At 33.0% G+C, this 13,534-nt stretch overlaps 11 protein-coding genes across 11 annotated transcripts; 4 read left to right on the top strand and 7 right to left on the bottom strand.

Moving 5' to 3' along the window:
- Positions 1 to 16: 16 nt before the first annotated feature.
- Positions 17 to 679, bottom strand: NESG_01782 (uncharacterized protein; the record flags this gene model as incomplete). The annotated part of the gene is made up of 1 exon (XM_053049403.1): positions 17 to 679. The coding sequence occupies one exon, from the start codon at positions 677 to 679 to the stop codon at positions 17 to 19; it is 663 nt and encodes a 220-aa protein (XP_052904353.1).
- Positions 633 to 983, bottom strand: NESG_01781 (uncharacterized protein; the record flags this gene model as incomplete). Its single annotated transcript, XM_053049402.1, has 1 exon — positions 633 to 983. The coding sequence occupies one exon, from the start codon at positions 981 to 983 to the stop codon at positions 633 to 635; it is 351 nt and encodes a 116-aa protein (XP_052904352.1).
- Positions 984 to 1,662: 679 nt separating this feature from the next.
- Positions 1,663 to 1,890, top strand: NESG_01780 (uncharacterized protein; the record flags this gene model as incomplete). The annotated part of the gene is made up of 1 exon (XM_053049401.1): positions 1,663 to 1,890. The coding sequence occupies one exon, from the start codon at positions 1,663 to 1,665 to the stop codon at positions 1,888 to 1,890; it is 228 nt and encodes a 75-aa protein (XP_052904351.1).
- Positions 1,891 to 1,945: 55 nt separating this feature from the next.
- NESG_01779 (uncharacterized protein) lies at positions 1,946 to 3,673 on the top strand (the record flags this gene model as incomplete). The annotated part of the gene is made up of 1 exon (XM_053049400.1): positions 1,946 to 3,673. One exon carries the CDS (start codon positions 1,946 to 1,948, stop codon positions 3,671 to 3,673), a length of 1,728 nt encoding a protein of 575 aa, XP_052904350.1.
- An 826-nt stretch (positions 3,674 to 4,499) lies between these two features.
- NESG_01778 (uncharacterized protein) lies at positions 4,500 to 5,660 on the bottom strand (the record flags this gene model as incomplete). The annotated part of the gene is made up of 1 exon (XM_053049399.1): positions 4,500 to 5,660. The coding sequence occupies one exon, from the start codon at positions 5,658 to 5,660 to the stop codon at positions 4,500 to 4,502; it is 1,161 nt and encodes a 386-aa protein (XP_052904349.1).
- A 653-nt stretch (positions 5,661 to 6,313) lies between these two features.
- On the bottom strand, positions 6,314 to 7,420 carry NESG_01777 (uncharacterized protein; the record flags this gene model as incomplete). The annotated part of the gene is made up of 1 exon (XM_053049398.1): positions 6,314 to 7,420. The coding sequence occupies one exon, from the start codon at positions 7,418 to 7,420 to the stop codon at positions 6,314 to 6,316; it is 1,107 nt and encodes a 368-aa protein (XP_052904348.1).
- A 579-nt stretch (positions 7,421 to 7,999) lies between these two features.
- Positions 8,000 to 8,281, bottom strand: NESG_01776 (uncharacterized protein; the record flags this gene model as incomplete). Its single annotated transcript, XM_053049397.1, has 1 exon — positions 8,000 to 8,281. One exon carries the CDS (start codon positions 8,279 to 8,281, stop codon positions 8,000 to 8,002), a length of 282 nt encoding a protein of 93 aa, XP_052904347.1.
- Positions 8,282 to 8,877: 596 nt separating this feature from the next.
- On the bottom strand, positions 8,878 to 9,210 carry NESG_01775 (uncharacterized protein; the record flags this gene model as incomplete). Its single annotated transcript, XM_053049396.1, has 1 exon — positions 8,878 to 9,210. The coding sequence occupies one exon, from the start codon at positions 9,208 to 9,210 to the stop codon at positions 8,878 to 8,880; it is 333 nt and encodes a 110-aa protein (XP_052904346.1).
- A 500-nt stretch (positions 9,211 to 9,710) lies between these two features.
- On the bottom strand, positions 9,711 to 10,709 carry NESG_01774 (uncharacterized protein; the record flags this gene model as incomplete). Its single annotated transcript, XM_053049395.1, has 1 exon — positions 9,711 to 10,709. The coding sequence occupies one exon, from the start codon at positions 10,707 to 10,709 to the stop codon at positions 9,711 to 9,713; it is 999 nt and encodes a 332-aa protein (XP_052904345.1).
- Positions 10,710 to 11,655: 946 nt separating this feature from the next.
- On the top strand, positions 11,656 to 12,591 carry NESG_01773 (uncharacterized protein; the record flags this gene model as incomplete). Its single annotated transcript, XM_053049394.1, has 1 exon — positions 11,656 to 12,591. The coding sequence occupies one exon, from the start codon at positions 11,656 to 11,658 to the stop codon at positions 12,589 to 12,591; it is 936 nt and encodes a 311-aa protein (XP_052904344.1).
- A 54-nt stretch (positions 12,592 to 12,645) lies between these two features.
- NESG_01772 (uncharacterized protein) lies at positions 12,646 to 13,440 on the top strand (the record flags this gene model as incomplete). The annotated part of the gene is made up of 1 exon (XM_053049393.1): positions 12,646 to 13,440. One exon carries the CDS (start codon positions 12,646 to 12,648, stop codon positions 13,438 to 13,440), a length of 795 nt encoding a protein of 264 aa, XP_052904343.1.
- Positions 13,441 to 13,534: the final 94 nt, after the last annotated feature.

Raw genomic sequence — 13,534 nt, 5'->3', positions numbered from 1 at the left:
AAAACAAAATATTCATTTATTTCAGGAGCAATAGGAAAAGACCTTCCATTAATACGATCAAAAACAAAAAGTACATCTTCCTTTTCTTCACCAGAATTTCATGTTCATTTAAAATTAGAAAGCACTTTAATGAGCGCCCTAAGAATAAACAGAATGAAACTGTCAAATAAATTGCAGATACCTTGGATATAATAATATTACATATATAAGATATAAGTCTAATCAGAATAACTGTCACATATTTATATCCTACAAATGCAATTATATCTGTGATATTAATATTAGCATAAAAGAAGAAACTAGCAGACTTAATTACAGCACTCTCTAATAGTCCCATTAGAAATGCTTTTGTAGTAATATTACCCAAGGCAGTTGGAGTAAAGGTGTTATTTAGTTCCATCTCACAGGATATACATAATATATATGATATTATGGCCATAAGTGGTATATACATATCTGGCTGACTAATTAGTACGCCTGTTATGTCTCTGTCTGTGGTGTATGACCATTGCTCTGTTGTATACGGGTATATTATCATGGCTAATTTATGGCATATATAAGAATTATCTATTTGAAAGTATCTCTTGATTATTTCAAATTTACTGAATGAGACTGCCCTATTTATATATGTACTACCCAAGGAGATTGCCTGTTTCTGCATGTCCATTTGGAATTCCATTTATTTTTTTGTTGAAATTTAAATTTAATTCACTCCTGTAGAATGTCCTGACTAACTTCCTGAAGGGATGGAAATTATTGGCTTCTTGCTGGGATATTTCCATGAAGGAATCTGTTAGGAAGGAATTATTTCTGGATGACCCGAATATTCTTATGAATTTATGCAATTTTAATGGGAATGGTTGTGAGAGTGTAAGGGTGATTTGGGTTCTTGTTGTAGTTAGTCTTATCTCTGGGGATAATTCTGAGATGTATCCTACATGAGAGGTTCTCTTGCCGTGTGCTGGTGCATTAGGGTAGACCATTTTTGGAAAAATATTATTCAGATTTATGCTATTATTAGTGTATATTAGTGGGGAAGAGGGTTATTAGTGTGTATTAGTGTATATTAGTAGTGATTTGGTAGTGATTTAGTGGTTATCTAGTGTATATTTGGGTAATTCTGGTTATGGATATAACCCGAACCCGAATCCACTTTACCAAGACTTTTTACACCTTTACTTGAAAATGACAAGACTATTTCCACTTTATTGTGGGATGAACAAGACTATTTACACTCTTACAGAACTTATAACACTTTATTGTGGGATGAACAAGACTTAATCCACTCTGACAAGACTTATGGCAGGGTGACAGAACTTATGATACTTTGTGAGGACTTAATCCACTTAGTGTGCAGAAGAGCTTATTACGTACGTAATGTTAAGACTTAATCCACATTACCACAATTTATTCCCAAAGTAACAAGACTTATGACACATATTACAAAACTTAATCCACAATTACAAAACTTAATCCATATTACCACAATTTATTCCACTTCACTATAATTTATTCCCAAAGTAACAAGACTTAATCCACTCTTATAAAACTTATGACACAAATTAATTATATCCCATATAAACAATATTATACTATGACACTAATTAAATCTAATTAAATCTAATTATTCAGGTTATAATCGGGTTATAATCGGGTTATAACATGAAGAGCACTAAGAACAACACAGAATTCGCTAGAAATAACAAAATAATAACAGGATTATATATAAAACAGCAGGTTAAGCGGATTGTCTTAAATGAACACATTAGTGAGCCAGAAATACTTGACCTAGTGAAGGTTAAATTCTTATGGCCATTCCTTAAGATATATTTGACCAAGAATATGCACAAATATGATGTACTAAATCTATTGGATGCCTTCTGGGAGTAATTGATAGGTGCTTATATCTGGGCAGTATATATTCTGGTTACTAGACTATTTCTGAATGAAGATCTGGCTATCTCGGGTTATACCGGGTTATATCGGGCTATGCCGGGTTATCTCGGGTTATATCGGGTTATCTTTTTATTTTAGTCTATTTTACAACGTAAATGCATCTTATGTAGCACCCTTATACTATCCACATACTAAAGAGGTGCAGGAATTCTTGGAGTGCGTATATGCTAAGGGAGCATATTCTGGGGATGAAGGAGACAGGTTAGAGAACATATTTAATGCAAGCACAATTGAAATAGACCTAGTTAGTCTGCCTGGGGAAATAAAATTCAGTTTGTTACCCTTTCGGAACTGGCAAAAAATTTGCATAACCGGATCAAAACATGAAAAAACGGTAAATATTTTGGATTTAACAACAAATGACCTGATTATGAAGAAATTAGAAAGTATCCTTGTGAATTTAGAAAGAAATATGAATATTCTGGAGATAGAACTAAAAAACATGCATATGTCCTATATTCCATTGTCCTTAGAGAATATTCCATCTTTATCTGCACTTAAATTCCATAATATTTCTTACGCATGGAATGCAGATCTGTCAAAACCCGGTATAACCAAAACCCGAACCAGATCCATAAATATATTTACAGCGATCAGGTACATTCAACCCCTGCAGTACCTCTCCTTTCACAGCTGCAATATTGCCGTATATGATGACACCTCGGGTTATGCCGGGTTAAATCGGGCTATATCAGGTTATTTCGGGTTATTTAGGGTTATCTCGGGTTATACAGGGTTACAACCAGATAATCTGAAGACAGCAAAATTCACAGATACAGATATACATTTCATTAATGAATTCTTGTGGTACTATAATATAACGGAAAGAAATAACAAAATTCACCTTATAATTAATAATCCCACAAGATACAATAAAAATGCATTCCTGGACCTAGAGGAAGTATATACATCCGTAGATGAATTATCCCTGTATAACTTTAACATGCTGTTTGTTAATTCAGGTTATCTTGGGGTATATCAGGCTATTTCAGGTTCTGGGTTAAATCGAGTTTTTAAAGCCTTCAGGCTAATAAATTCTGATGAAATTGAAGAGATACACACAGATTCCTATGAAGAAATAAATGGCACAATGGCATTTTGGAGTGAAATCCTGGAGAGTGCCAATGAAGTAGAAATAAGCATATATTCCTTACCTGCCATAAAGGATATTATGCATACTACTATGCCTAAGCTAATAATAGTTGATTTATCACAGCAGACCCGGGTGCAAATTATTTCTGAAAGTATTTCCATGGTGTATATGGAATTATCCGTTAATTTACCTGAAAGTACGTTATTTTTAATTTTTGAAAATAATTTTATTAACGGTTTTATTAATAGATGCACTTCTATATCGATATATATACAAGAATATTACGGTAATATATCTGGCATATTTAAGGTTATCATGGGTATATATACAGGAGAACTAATTACTGTGCAATTCATGGAAGAGTCATTTGTATACATGGAATATATACGGGATATTCCTGATATTCAAATTATCCTTAGAAATTTGCAGTCAGATTATTTTCAGGTTAAATCAGGTTATCTTGGGTTAAATCGGGTTATGCCTAGTCTAACTGTATCTGAGAATTCAATTAAGATAGGTTTTAGTAAGGAATTAGACAAGGAAGAGGGCGATGAAGGGGCAGTAGGGGAAGAAGAAGGGGATGATGAATTCTTCACAGATGAAGCAGAGAGTAATTATGTGTGATATAACGGGGTATATAGTAGTGTATAGTATATACTGTAATAAAAGGGTTTTAGTCTATTTGTATATTGTTAAATGTCGTTATTTTTTATGTTTTTTAATGTTTTTTTGGGTTATATAATAATTTAAATATTTTTTATTTTAAAGCCAAGTTATACTGTGCATGGATATAATAATTTCGGGTTATTTGTGGATTAAGTCTTGTACTAAGTGTCATATGTTATGTTAAAGTGGATTAAGTTCTGCAATTGTGGCATAAGTTGTATAAAAGTGGATTAAGTCTTGCCACTTAGGCCATAAGTCCTGTAAGAGTGTATTAAGTCCTGACAAAGTAAAAATAGTCCTGAATAACCCAAGGTATAATTAGTCACAAATACAACAGGGGCTGACTAATTATAACAGCCCGTATATAAATCATATAGTATATAAAATAACTTTAAACATCTGTATTTATTGTATGCACAGTATATACTATGCAAGGTTTATGGCACCTAGTACAAAACTATTTCCATAATGACAAGACTATTTCCATATTTTCAAGACTTAATCCATAATTACAAGACTATTTCCATATTTTCAAGAATTAATCCACATCTTCAAGACTTAATCCACTTCACCAAGACTTAATCCATATTTTCAAGACTATTTCCATCTAGTACACAACTTAATCCACTTCACCAAGACTTAATCCACGTTTTCATGACTTAATCCACTTTGTCATAACTTATGACACCTAGTACACAACTTAATCCATATCTTCAAGAATTAATCCATTTCACCAAGACTTAATCCACTCCACCATAACTTATGATACCTACTATAGATAGACCTACTTCCCTAATATGGTATCAATTGTCTCTGATAGTACGCCCAGTATATCTTGTGCCTCCTTCCTGTAATTATTCCCATCCTGTGCCTTCTGTATATTTATGCACATAGTCTCCTGATCAATATCCCCACGGATCTTTTCATCCAGGATCATGCGCCTGACTCGGTCCTCAATCACATCCACCCCAAAGCCCAATACTTCTGCTATGTGGCCTATGCTTATATTAGAATATGGCTCAATTATCTTCAGAATATTCGCATCAATCAAGGAATTACAAAGGGCCCTAAGGTGCTCCATCAGGAACCCATCAGAACCCAATAGATTAGACCCAGAATCAACTATCTTCTGACAACCTTGAAGATCTCTGTTTACAACGCACGTACTAATCCTACAAAGCATATCTACAACAGGATCCTTATCTTCAAATACACTACCCTTATTAACAATTATACTATTAATCTCACCTGACCTACCATCCATCACCTTAACAAGTAATAAATATCTATAACAAATTAGTCCCATACTGTAATCCCGTGATAAAATAAATCCATCCATTGCCTCTACTAAGTATCCTGCACTAATCCCATATTCCCCTTCATCTGCTGCATATACACCAGATAATAAGTCTATTTTAGCCTGCATATAAGAAGGACAGTAGACTAAGGTGGCAGTAGACTTAGAGAGTGTTAAGGCTGACTTAGCCCTAGATATATTATGTAATGCATAATATACTTTACTCTCTAGATAGAATAACTTAACTAATCCTATCTTATCATCTGCTCTTTTAAGTAATTTAACTGTCTGTTGTATTAAGTCTAATGCTGCTGTATATTCCCTTAATTGTAATAATCCTTCTATCTTTCTGATATCAAAGTCTATCTTAAGGAGGGTCCTTTTATTATTTTGTGCCCAGTCTATTAGTCTGTTGTATATTCTTATTCTTTCCTTTGGGTTTATTTGTTGCTTCTCCAGGGCATCTAAAGATGACTTTAGTAAGATGGCAATTGAAGGCTTAGAAAGATTCTTTGTGTTTGATGCTGTGTCTATCAGGAGATCTGTTCTATTTGTGTCTCCTTGTGAGATTGACTTGGATAATTCAGTTGAGAATATCTCTAGGGCATGAGTGCTTGTTAGTTTGTCTTCTAGTGCTGCTATGTCCATATAAATAAAAAAAGAAGAATATTTATATTATACTCGGATATATAGTAAATATATGTGGATATTAGAGAAGAGTATATAGTGAAGTGTAAGGATATAGGGAAGGGTGTAAGGGGGGGGTATTGTATTTATATTTTATGAAGTGGGCGTAAGGGGGGAGTATTGTATATTTATATTTTATATTATATAGTTCTAAGGGGGTGCCATTGGAGAGTCTATTATTTCACTATATATTAGTCTGTAGGGAGGTAGTATTATGTAGTAATCTAATTATATTTATTTGTATAATAATTTGGGTTAATTCTTGTTGACTGTAGGATATACTAGGATATATTATATGCAGTATGACTAATTAGTCATAGATATACTCGGGTTATTCGTAATAGTGTAATATTGTTTATAACAGTGTAATGATAGTGTAATATTGGGTATAAAATCAAAATAGCCGTTATATAACCACTTTAAGATAGTAAAATCAAAATATAACCTTATAAACCCGTTATATAGCCACATTTAAGATAGTAATAGTATATATCCGTTATAAATTATAATAAATTATAACCCGAATATAATCAAAACCTTCGTTATATCCGTTATAAATTATAATAAAATATAATCAAAACATCCGTTATCTCCCATTCCCCACTATATCTATATCACTTCCTTCTGACTATGCTCGCCAGGAAGAATCCTTTCGTCTCTGTCTCCTGCCCGCACCTTACGACATCCCCGGAGAATGCGTATCCGGGCACACCCCTTCCAGGCCACTCTGGCAGGGCTCTTTCCACCATGAACCCAGGGTGTGCCTTAAGTACCTCATCTACCACGGCTTCATTCTCTTCCTCGTATATTGAGCAAGTGGAATATACCACTCTCTTTACATCAGGGTAACCCAGTGCCATACTCAGTGCCTTAACCTGAAATGCACAAAGACCCTTCAGTCTCTCCATCTCCTTCTCTTCACCCGGGTGCATGCCAGACCCACTGCATGATGGATCCACTAGAATATATTCTACACCAGGTAATGTCCCATGTGATATCCCCAGGAAGTCCCCATGTATTGTCACAATATTCTCAGCCCCTGACTTCTCAACCATCTCCCTTAGTATGGTATATCTGTCTATATCCTTTTCTATGGCATATACTGTACTACTGGGTGATATCATGGCTAAATGTGTGGTTTTATTACCTGGTGCAGCACAGGCATCTAATACTACAGTATTACTGGGTGGATTTAATACATAAGCAGGCATACAACTGGATAGATCCTGTATAAAGAATAATCCCTGTTGAAAACTGACTAATTTACTCCAATTTACTCTCTCTAATGACTTATATACGTGTGGTATACAGGTTACTTCTGTAGATAATGATGATATTACAGTTTCTGTTGCTTTTAGTGTATTTATACGTATATACTGTGGTGTAGTGTCTTTTGGTGTATTTCTTTCTATTATTCCTAGTGAATTATAAGTATCCTTTACTTGTGATATTAATTTCTTGTTGAATTGTGTTGATTCCCTCTTATTCCCGTATAGTATCTCATAGCATATTACTACTGCATGCCATTTACTTCTGATTTCTTGTGGGAGTGCATTAACTACCCTTAAGAGAGTGTCATATTTCCTGAGGATACTGCTTAATACTGCCATGTACTTCTTTGGCATTTCTGTTTTGTAGCATGCTGTCTTAATTCCTGTTCTTTTCTCTTTTATGTCACGAAGCATTCTGCTGCATCTCTCGTAGAACTTTTTTGTTTCCATGAAAAAATTTAATTGGCACCGTATATACTATGGTATATGGGTATATAGTATAGTGGGATATTTAGAGGGATATTTAGTGGGATGTAAGGGGGGAGTATTGGAAGTTTAAAATTTAATATAGTTGTAAGGGGGGACCATTGGAGATATTTATATTTTATGTGAGATATTTAGTAAGTTCTAAGGGGGGGGGCATTGGAGAAATATTTGTACTATATATGGTTATTATATGGGTATATTCGGGTTATATTGGGTATATGACTATTATATACAGTTCGGGTTTTATCAGTTTATAAGTATTTTTATATAAGTTTACACTGATATATACTAGTTTATCAAATTATAACGGTTTTTACACTATTTTATACGTTTTTATCAGATTATACACTATTATACACTAATATATCCCTTCCTAACCCGAAATATACTAAATATATCCTAAACATATACCAAATACTCCTCCCTTACACATTATCACCCTATTATCACTCTATTATTATTATCATATTATTATTTATAACCCGTATCTTTTTAATTTTACCATTATTATAATATATTATCGTGTGTATGCTTTTATTTCTTTCAATTTATTTGTGATAAAATATGCCTGGCTGCATCTTCTGTTATATTTTCAACCAGAACTGCTTTTATTTTGGATTTATGTCCTGCTATTATGGATATTTGTACCTTTGGTACTTTGAATATCTCATGAACTGATTCAATTACCTCTTTATTAGCCTTATTTTCAACTGCCATGGAATTAAGTGACATATATAATGTATTATTAGTCCATTCCACAGAGAATATCTTACACTTAGTCTTTACCTCACAGTCTATTACTATACCACGTGCTGTCACTCGCATGGATATTAAATTTATTCTGGTTATATGGATATTATTGTATATTAGTGTATATATGTGGGAATATGGGTATTAGAAGTAGATTGTGGTAGATTAGTGTATTGTATGGTAGAAATACGGTTATTAGTGATTTATATGGTAGAAATATGGTGTATTGTATGGTATTAGTGGTAAACTTGGTTATATATGTAGTAGATTAGTGTTTTATTAGTAGTATATACAGATACTAGTGTATATTAGTGCATATTGGTAGATTATGGTGTATATTAGTAGTATATTAGTGTATTATATACGTATATTAGTGGTATAATAGTATTATCCTGCTAGAAAGAAGTATACACATATAACACATATACACTAGACTAATATCCACTAATATACACATATACATATATATACACATATACCTAGACTAGACTAGACTAATATACACATATATTAGTCACATATTCCTACTAATACTCACTAAATACTGCTAATATACATACATATATACGTATATACACTAGACTAATACTTACTAAATACCACTAATATATATACACATATACACTAGACTAATATCCACTAATATACGTATATCCACTAATATATATACACTAGACCACTCCTACTACCTTCTTCTCATGCATATTCATGTGTATGGCTAGTCTCCTTTTATCTATGAATGATTTCTTACATATATTGCATGTATGCATTTGCTTGACTGGTTCTGCTGTTATATTTGGTTTTGTCTCTGTGGACCATCCTTTTAGTTTCATTTTACTGCCACCCACTGTAGTTATGACTATATTACTTGGTATATACTTCCTGACTGTGATACCTTTTAATTGTTCAACTGCTTCTGATTGCATTTGTATGACAGCAGATCCTTCTGTTGGTTTCTGTCCTTCTGTCCTTCTCTTCTCTTCTAGTTCACTTGGTTCTTTCATTAAAAAGTTTTTGAATACCCGGGAATATACGTGTATTATTGGGTATATTAGTGGTATTTAGTGAGTATATACGTATATTAGTGTATATTAGTCTAGTGTATATATTAGTGAATATATTAGTGGTATTTAGTGAGTATATACGTATATTAGTGTATATTAGTCTAGTGTATATATTAGTGAATATATTAGTGTGTATTTAGTGGGTATATACGTGTATTAGTGAATATATTGTGGGTTATTAATGGATATATACGTATACACCTTACTAATGATAGGTTTTAGCCATTTATAATGATTTATAACATATTTTAACCAACTAACAACCATTTATAACTCACTAACAACCATTTATAACGTATTTTAAACCATATCTATCACCAATATACTACTAATACCCGCATATAACAGCTTTTAATCTACTAATAACCATTTTAACCATTTATAACGTATTTAACAGTATATATCTACTACCACACCTGAATATCTAATACCTACTAATTCTAGTTTACTCCCCCAGTCTGGAACAGTCTTCTGCTGAATATATTCATGCCAAATTCGTATATGACCATCTCTGTACCAATATACAGCTTACTCCCATTCTCCCCGAATGCCATACCTGATATGTGCTTGTCCCCTGTGGTACCAGTCACAGTGATACTCTGTCTCTTGCTGAAATCACGTACATCCACTACAGTAAAGTGTGATACGTGCTCAGTGAATACTAATAAGTCCATGGCACTATCAGGACAGAACTTGACATTCCTGCATGCCCCTTTCACTAAGGGTCCTTGTACTGACCTAATTGTCTCTATCTTATCCTTCATATTCCTTATATCATATACACAAACATACCCATCCTGCGTACTGGCAGCCAGATATGTATCAGATGGACTCCATGATACTTGGAATGAAGCATCATTCATGGTCTTAACCTTACTAATAAGGGGATACTTCTCTCTTCCTATGGAATATATGGATATCTCATTGGAGTCACCTACTGTAGCCAGTATCTTACCATTATCACTTACAGCACAGTTATTAACAGGTGCATCATGTGAGATAATTGAGCACCTACGCATGGTATCTATGGAATATTCCTTGATTGTCTCATCATTATTGCATACAAGTACTCTTGTATCACCATAATTACAGAATATCTCTAGACCATTATTTATTGATCCCCCAGTGGATACTTTCTTATCTGTGCCTGTCTGCATATTCTTAATGTACAACTGACTCCTTTGACCACCTGCTGCTATTATATTATTATTATAACACACAGCAGTAGGATTAAACTGCATATTCCTGGTGACAGAATGTATCTTCTGTGACTTAGTATGTAATATATTGATTGAATTACCATATACATATAATATCTCATTCTGATCATTTGTACTAGATATCATATCCCTTAGTTGCCAGTGATGTATACTCGTCTTTACTTGATATTTCCTATATTCCTCACACACAATACCCTCACACTCACGTAATAATGTCATAAACAAAATAATATATACAATATATATTGTATATATATTAGTGGGGATATACGTATATATTTTATATATATTAGTGGGATATAGTAGGGTAGTAAGGGATTATAGAAGGGTAGTAAGTGATTAGTGTGTATTAGTGGGAATATATGGATATTGGTATATATTAGTGGGAATCTACAATTATATTCAGTTATTAGTGAGTTATTAGCGTATATTAGTGAGAATATGTTATTATTAGTGTATATATACGTATATTAGTGTAATATATATGGGCATTGGTGTATATTAGTGGGTTATTAGTAGGAATATGTTATTATTAGTGTATATTAGCTTATATATGCGTATATTAGTGGGCATTGGTGTATTCCATACTAATATATACATATATAACCCTAATAGTGCTAATTTGAAGGTATTTAAATTTATGACTTTCTTGTTTATGGTTTTCTCTTGAGTGATGCCTTTGAATATTTATAGATTTAAAAATTAATTTTCTTAAATACTTGATTTATTTTAAAAAATAAAGTTACTGTTTTCAGGGATATCATGATTATATCTGGGTTTTGTTGTGACAAGACTATTTCCACATTTTCAGAACTTATGCCACATTTTCAGAACTTATTACACACTTTCAGGACTTAATACACATAGTACAAGACTATTTCCACTCTTACAGGACTTATTACACATAGTATAAGACTATTTCCACTTTTTCAAGACTTAATCCATTTTTTCAGGACTTATTACGAAGTTTCAAGACTATTTCCACTCTTACAGGACTTATGGCACATAGTGCAAGACTATTTCCACTCAGACAAAACTTAATCCACATAGTACAAAACTTAATCCACATAGTACAAAACTTAATCCACTTCACCGGGTATAATTAGTCACAAATACAACAGCCCATATATCCCCGTATATATACCCTAATTATTTTCTTTTGTTTATGCTGGCAGCAATTAAAAAGGAAATTGGCACAGAAGTAACACAAGACACCATGGAGACCTTCTTTAAGGATCTATTCCCAATTGGTAACCCATCAAAGATAGTAGATATCCTTATGAAATCATTATCAGATAAGTCACCAGAAGGATTATACGAATTAATCCTATCCTGCAAGAATAGTAAGATATACTTTGCCAAGTGGATATACAAGTGCATATTAATAACAAATGAAGAGAGTAGACTAAATACAACAGAAATTGAGAGTAGTAGACTAAATACAACAGAGGATACTAATAATATACTAGGCAGTAGACTAAGTACAACAGAGGATACTAGTGAAACAAATAATACACTAAATACAACAGAGGATAGTACTAGTAGACTAAATACAATAGATAGCCCCATAGACACACCAAGTACAACAGAGGATACTAATAGACTAAGTATAACAGACCTTAAGAATAGACTAAATATAACAAGAAATAAGGATAGTACACTAACTATAACAGAGGATACACTAAATAATAATAATACAACAGAGAGTGAGGGTAGTAGACTAAATACAACAGAGGATACACTAAATACAACAGGAACTAGTACTAATGAAACAATTAGTAGACCAAACACACCAAATACAACAGAAACTAGTAGTAATACACTAAATACACCAGAGAACACACTAAATACAACAGAAAACACTACTAATAACCCTAATATACACAATAACCCTAATATACACAATAACCCACTAAATACTACTAACATATCTGCCTACCTATCAGATATGACAGCCATCTCATCACAACCATCTGATATTTCACTTCCCTCACATTCATCTGATATTTCACTTCCCTGTGAGGATGCATTCATTAATTTCTGTCTCTCTTCTCATGCCTTCCTTAAGTCATGGCGTGTTTTAAGACTGGCCACCCTGTGACTTTGTCGCACCCTAAAACAATAACATATTTATGGCAATTACACTCTCATGGATATGTCAATAGAGGTAACCCCTTTCATATTCCTGTTGAATATGCTTAGTGCCTTAACTATGCCAATTATATTCATAAGATACACAGCACATGAAAGAATCACTATAAAGCCAGTTAGACTGGATATATTAGATACAATTAATATATCAGTTACAGTTATGCTTACATCCCTGTATACAATGTGGTCATTAGGCTGCTTAATAGGCAGTTACAGTGGGGTATACAGAATATTCATGTACCCCATGGGACCATCGTATAATAATCTGTTAGTAATGGAGATATTAATAGATATATTTATGAAGGGTATTAGTCTATTATCATTGAGTGTGATATCTTTGCAAATGAAATGCACAGAAGTATTAAGACCCTGGGGTATATGCTGTGGTATAATTAGTATAATACAAGGGATATGCATGTGCTGCATGATGGTTATATTTAAGGGTACATATGGTTGGGTTATATTGTATATGCTTAGTAGTATATTATCATGTGGTATAATTATATTCAGTGTATTAACGGGTATAATTATACGGGGATATGTTGGACGTGATAATGTGTCTAATTATATGTATAATAATATTAGTATATGGAGTATGCGTATATGCCATATGATATTAGTAGGGAGTATATTGGATCTGATGTATAAGATGGGGATGATATTGATGGAGGTGAATTTATTACGGAAATATCAGGTTCTGATTGATTTATTATCACTAGGGAAGGCAGTTTCTGTGTTAGTGGCAGTTATATCTGCGTATTCTGCCAGGATACCAAAGGGGAAGGCATATGCTGGGTAGATAGATAGGTAGATAATGGGATATATGGGTAATATTTGGGTTTTTAACGGTTATATTTGATTTTTATGTTGTTAAAAGTTTTTAAATTCAGGTT

The sequence above is a fragment of the Nematocida ausubeli genome (assembly GCF_000738915.1).
Source record: "Nematocida ausubeli strain ERTm6 chromosome Unknown supercont2.4, whole genome shotgun sequence".
NCBI lineage: Eukaryota > Fungi > Microsporidia > Nematocida > Nematocida ausubeli.
Note: the sequence above shows the minus strand (reverse complement) of the source record. Positions and strands in the feature narration are given on the sequence as shown.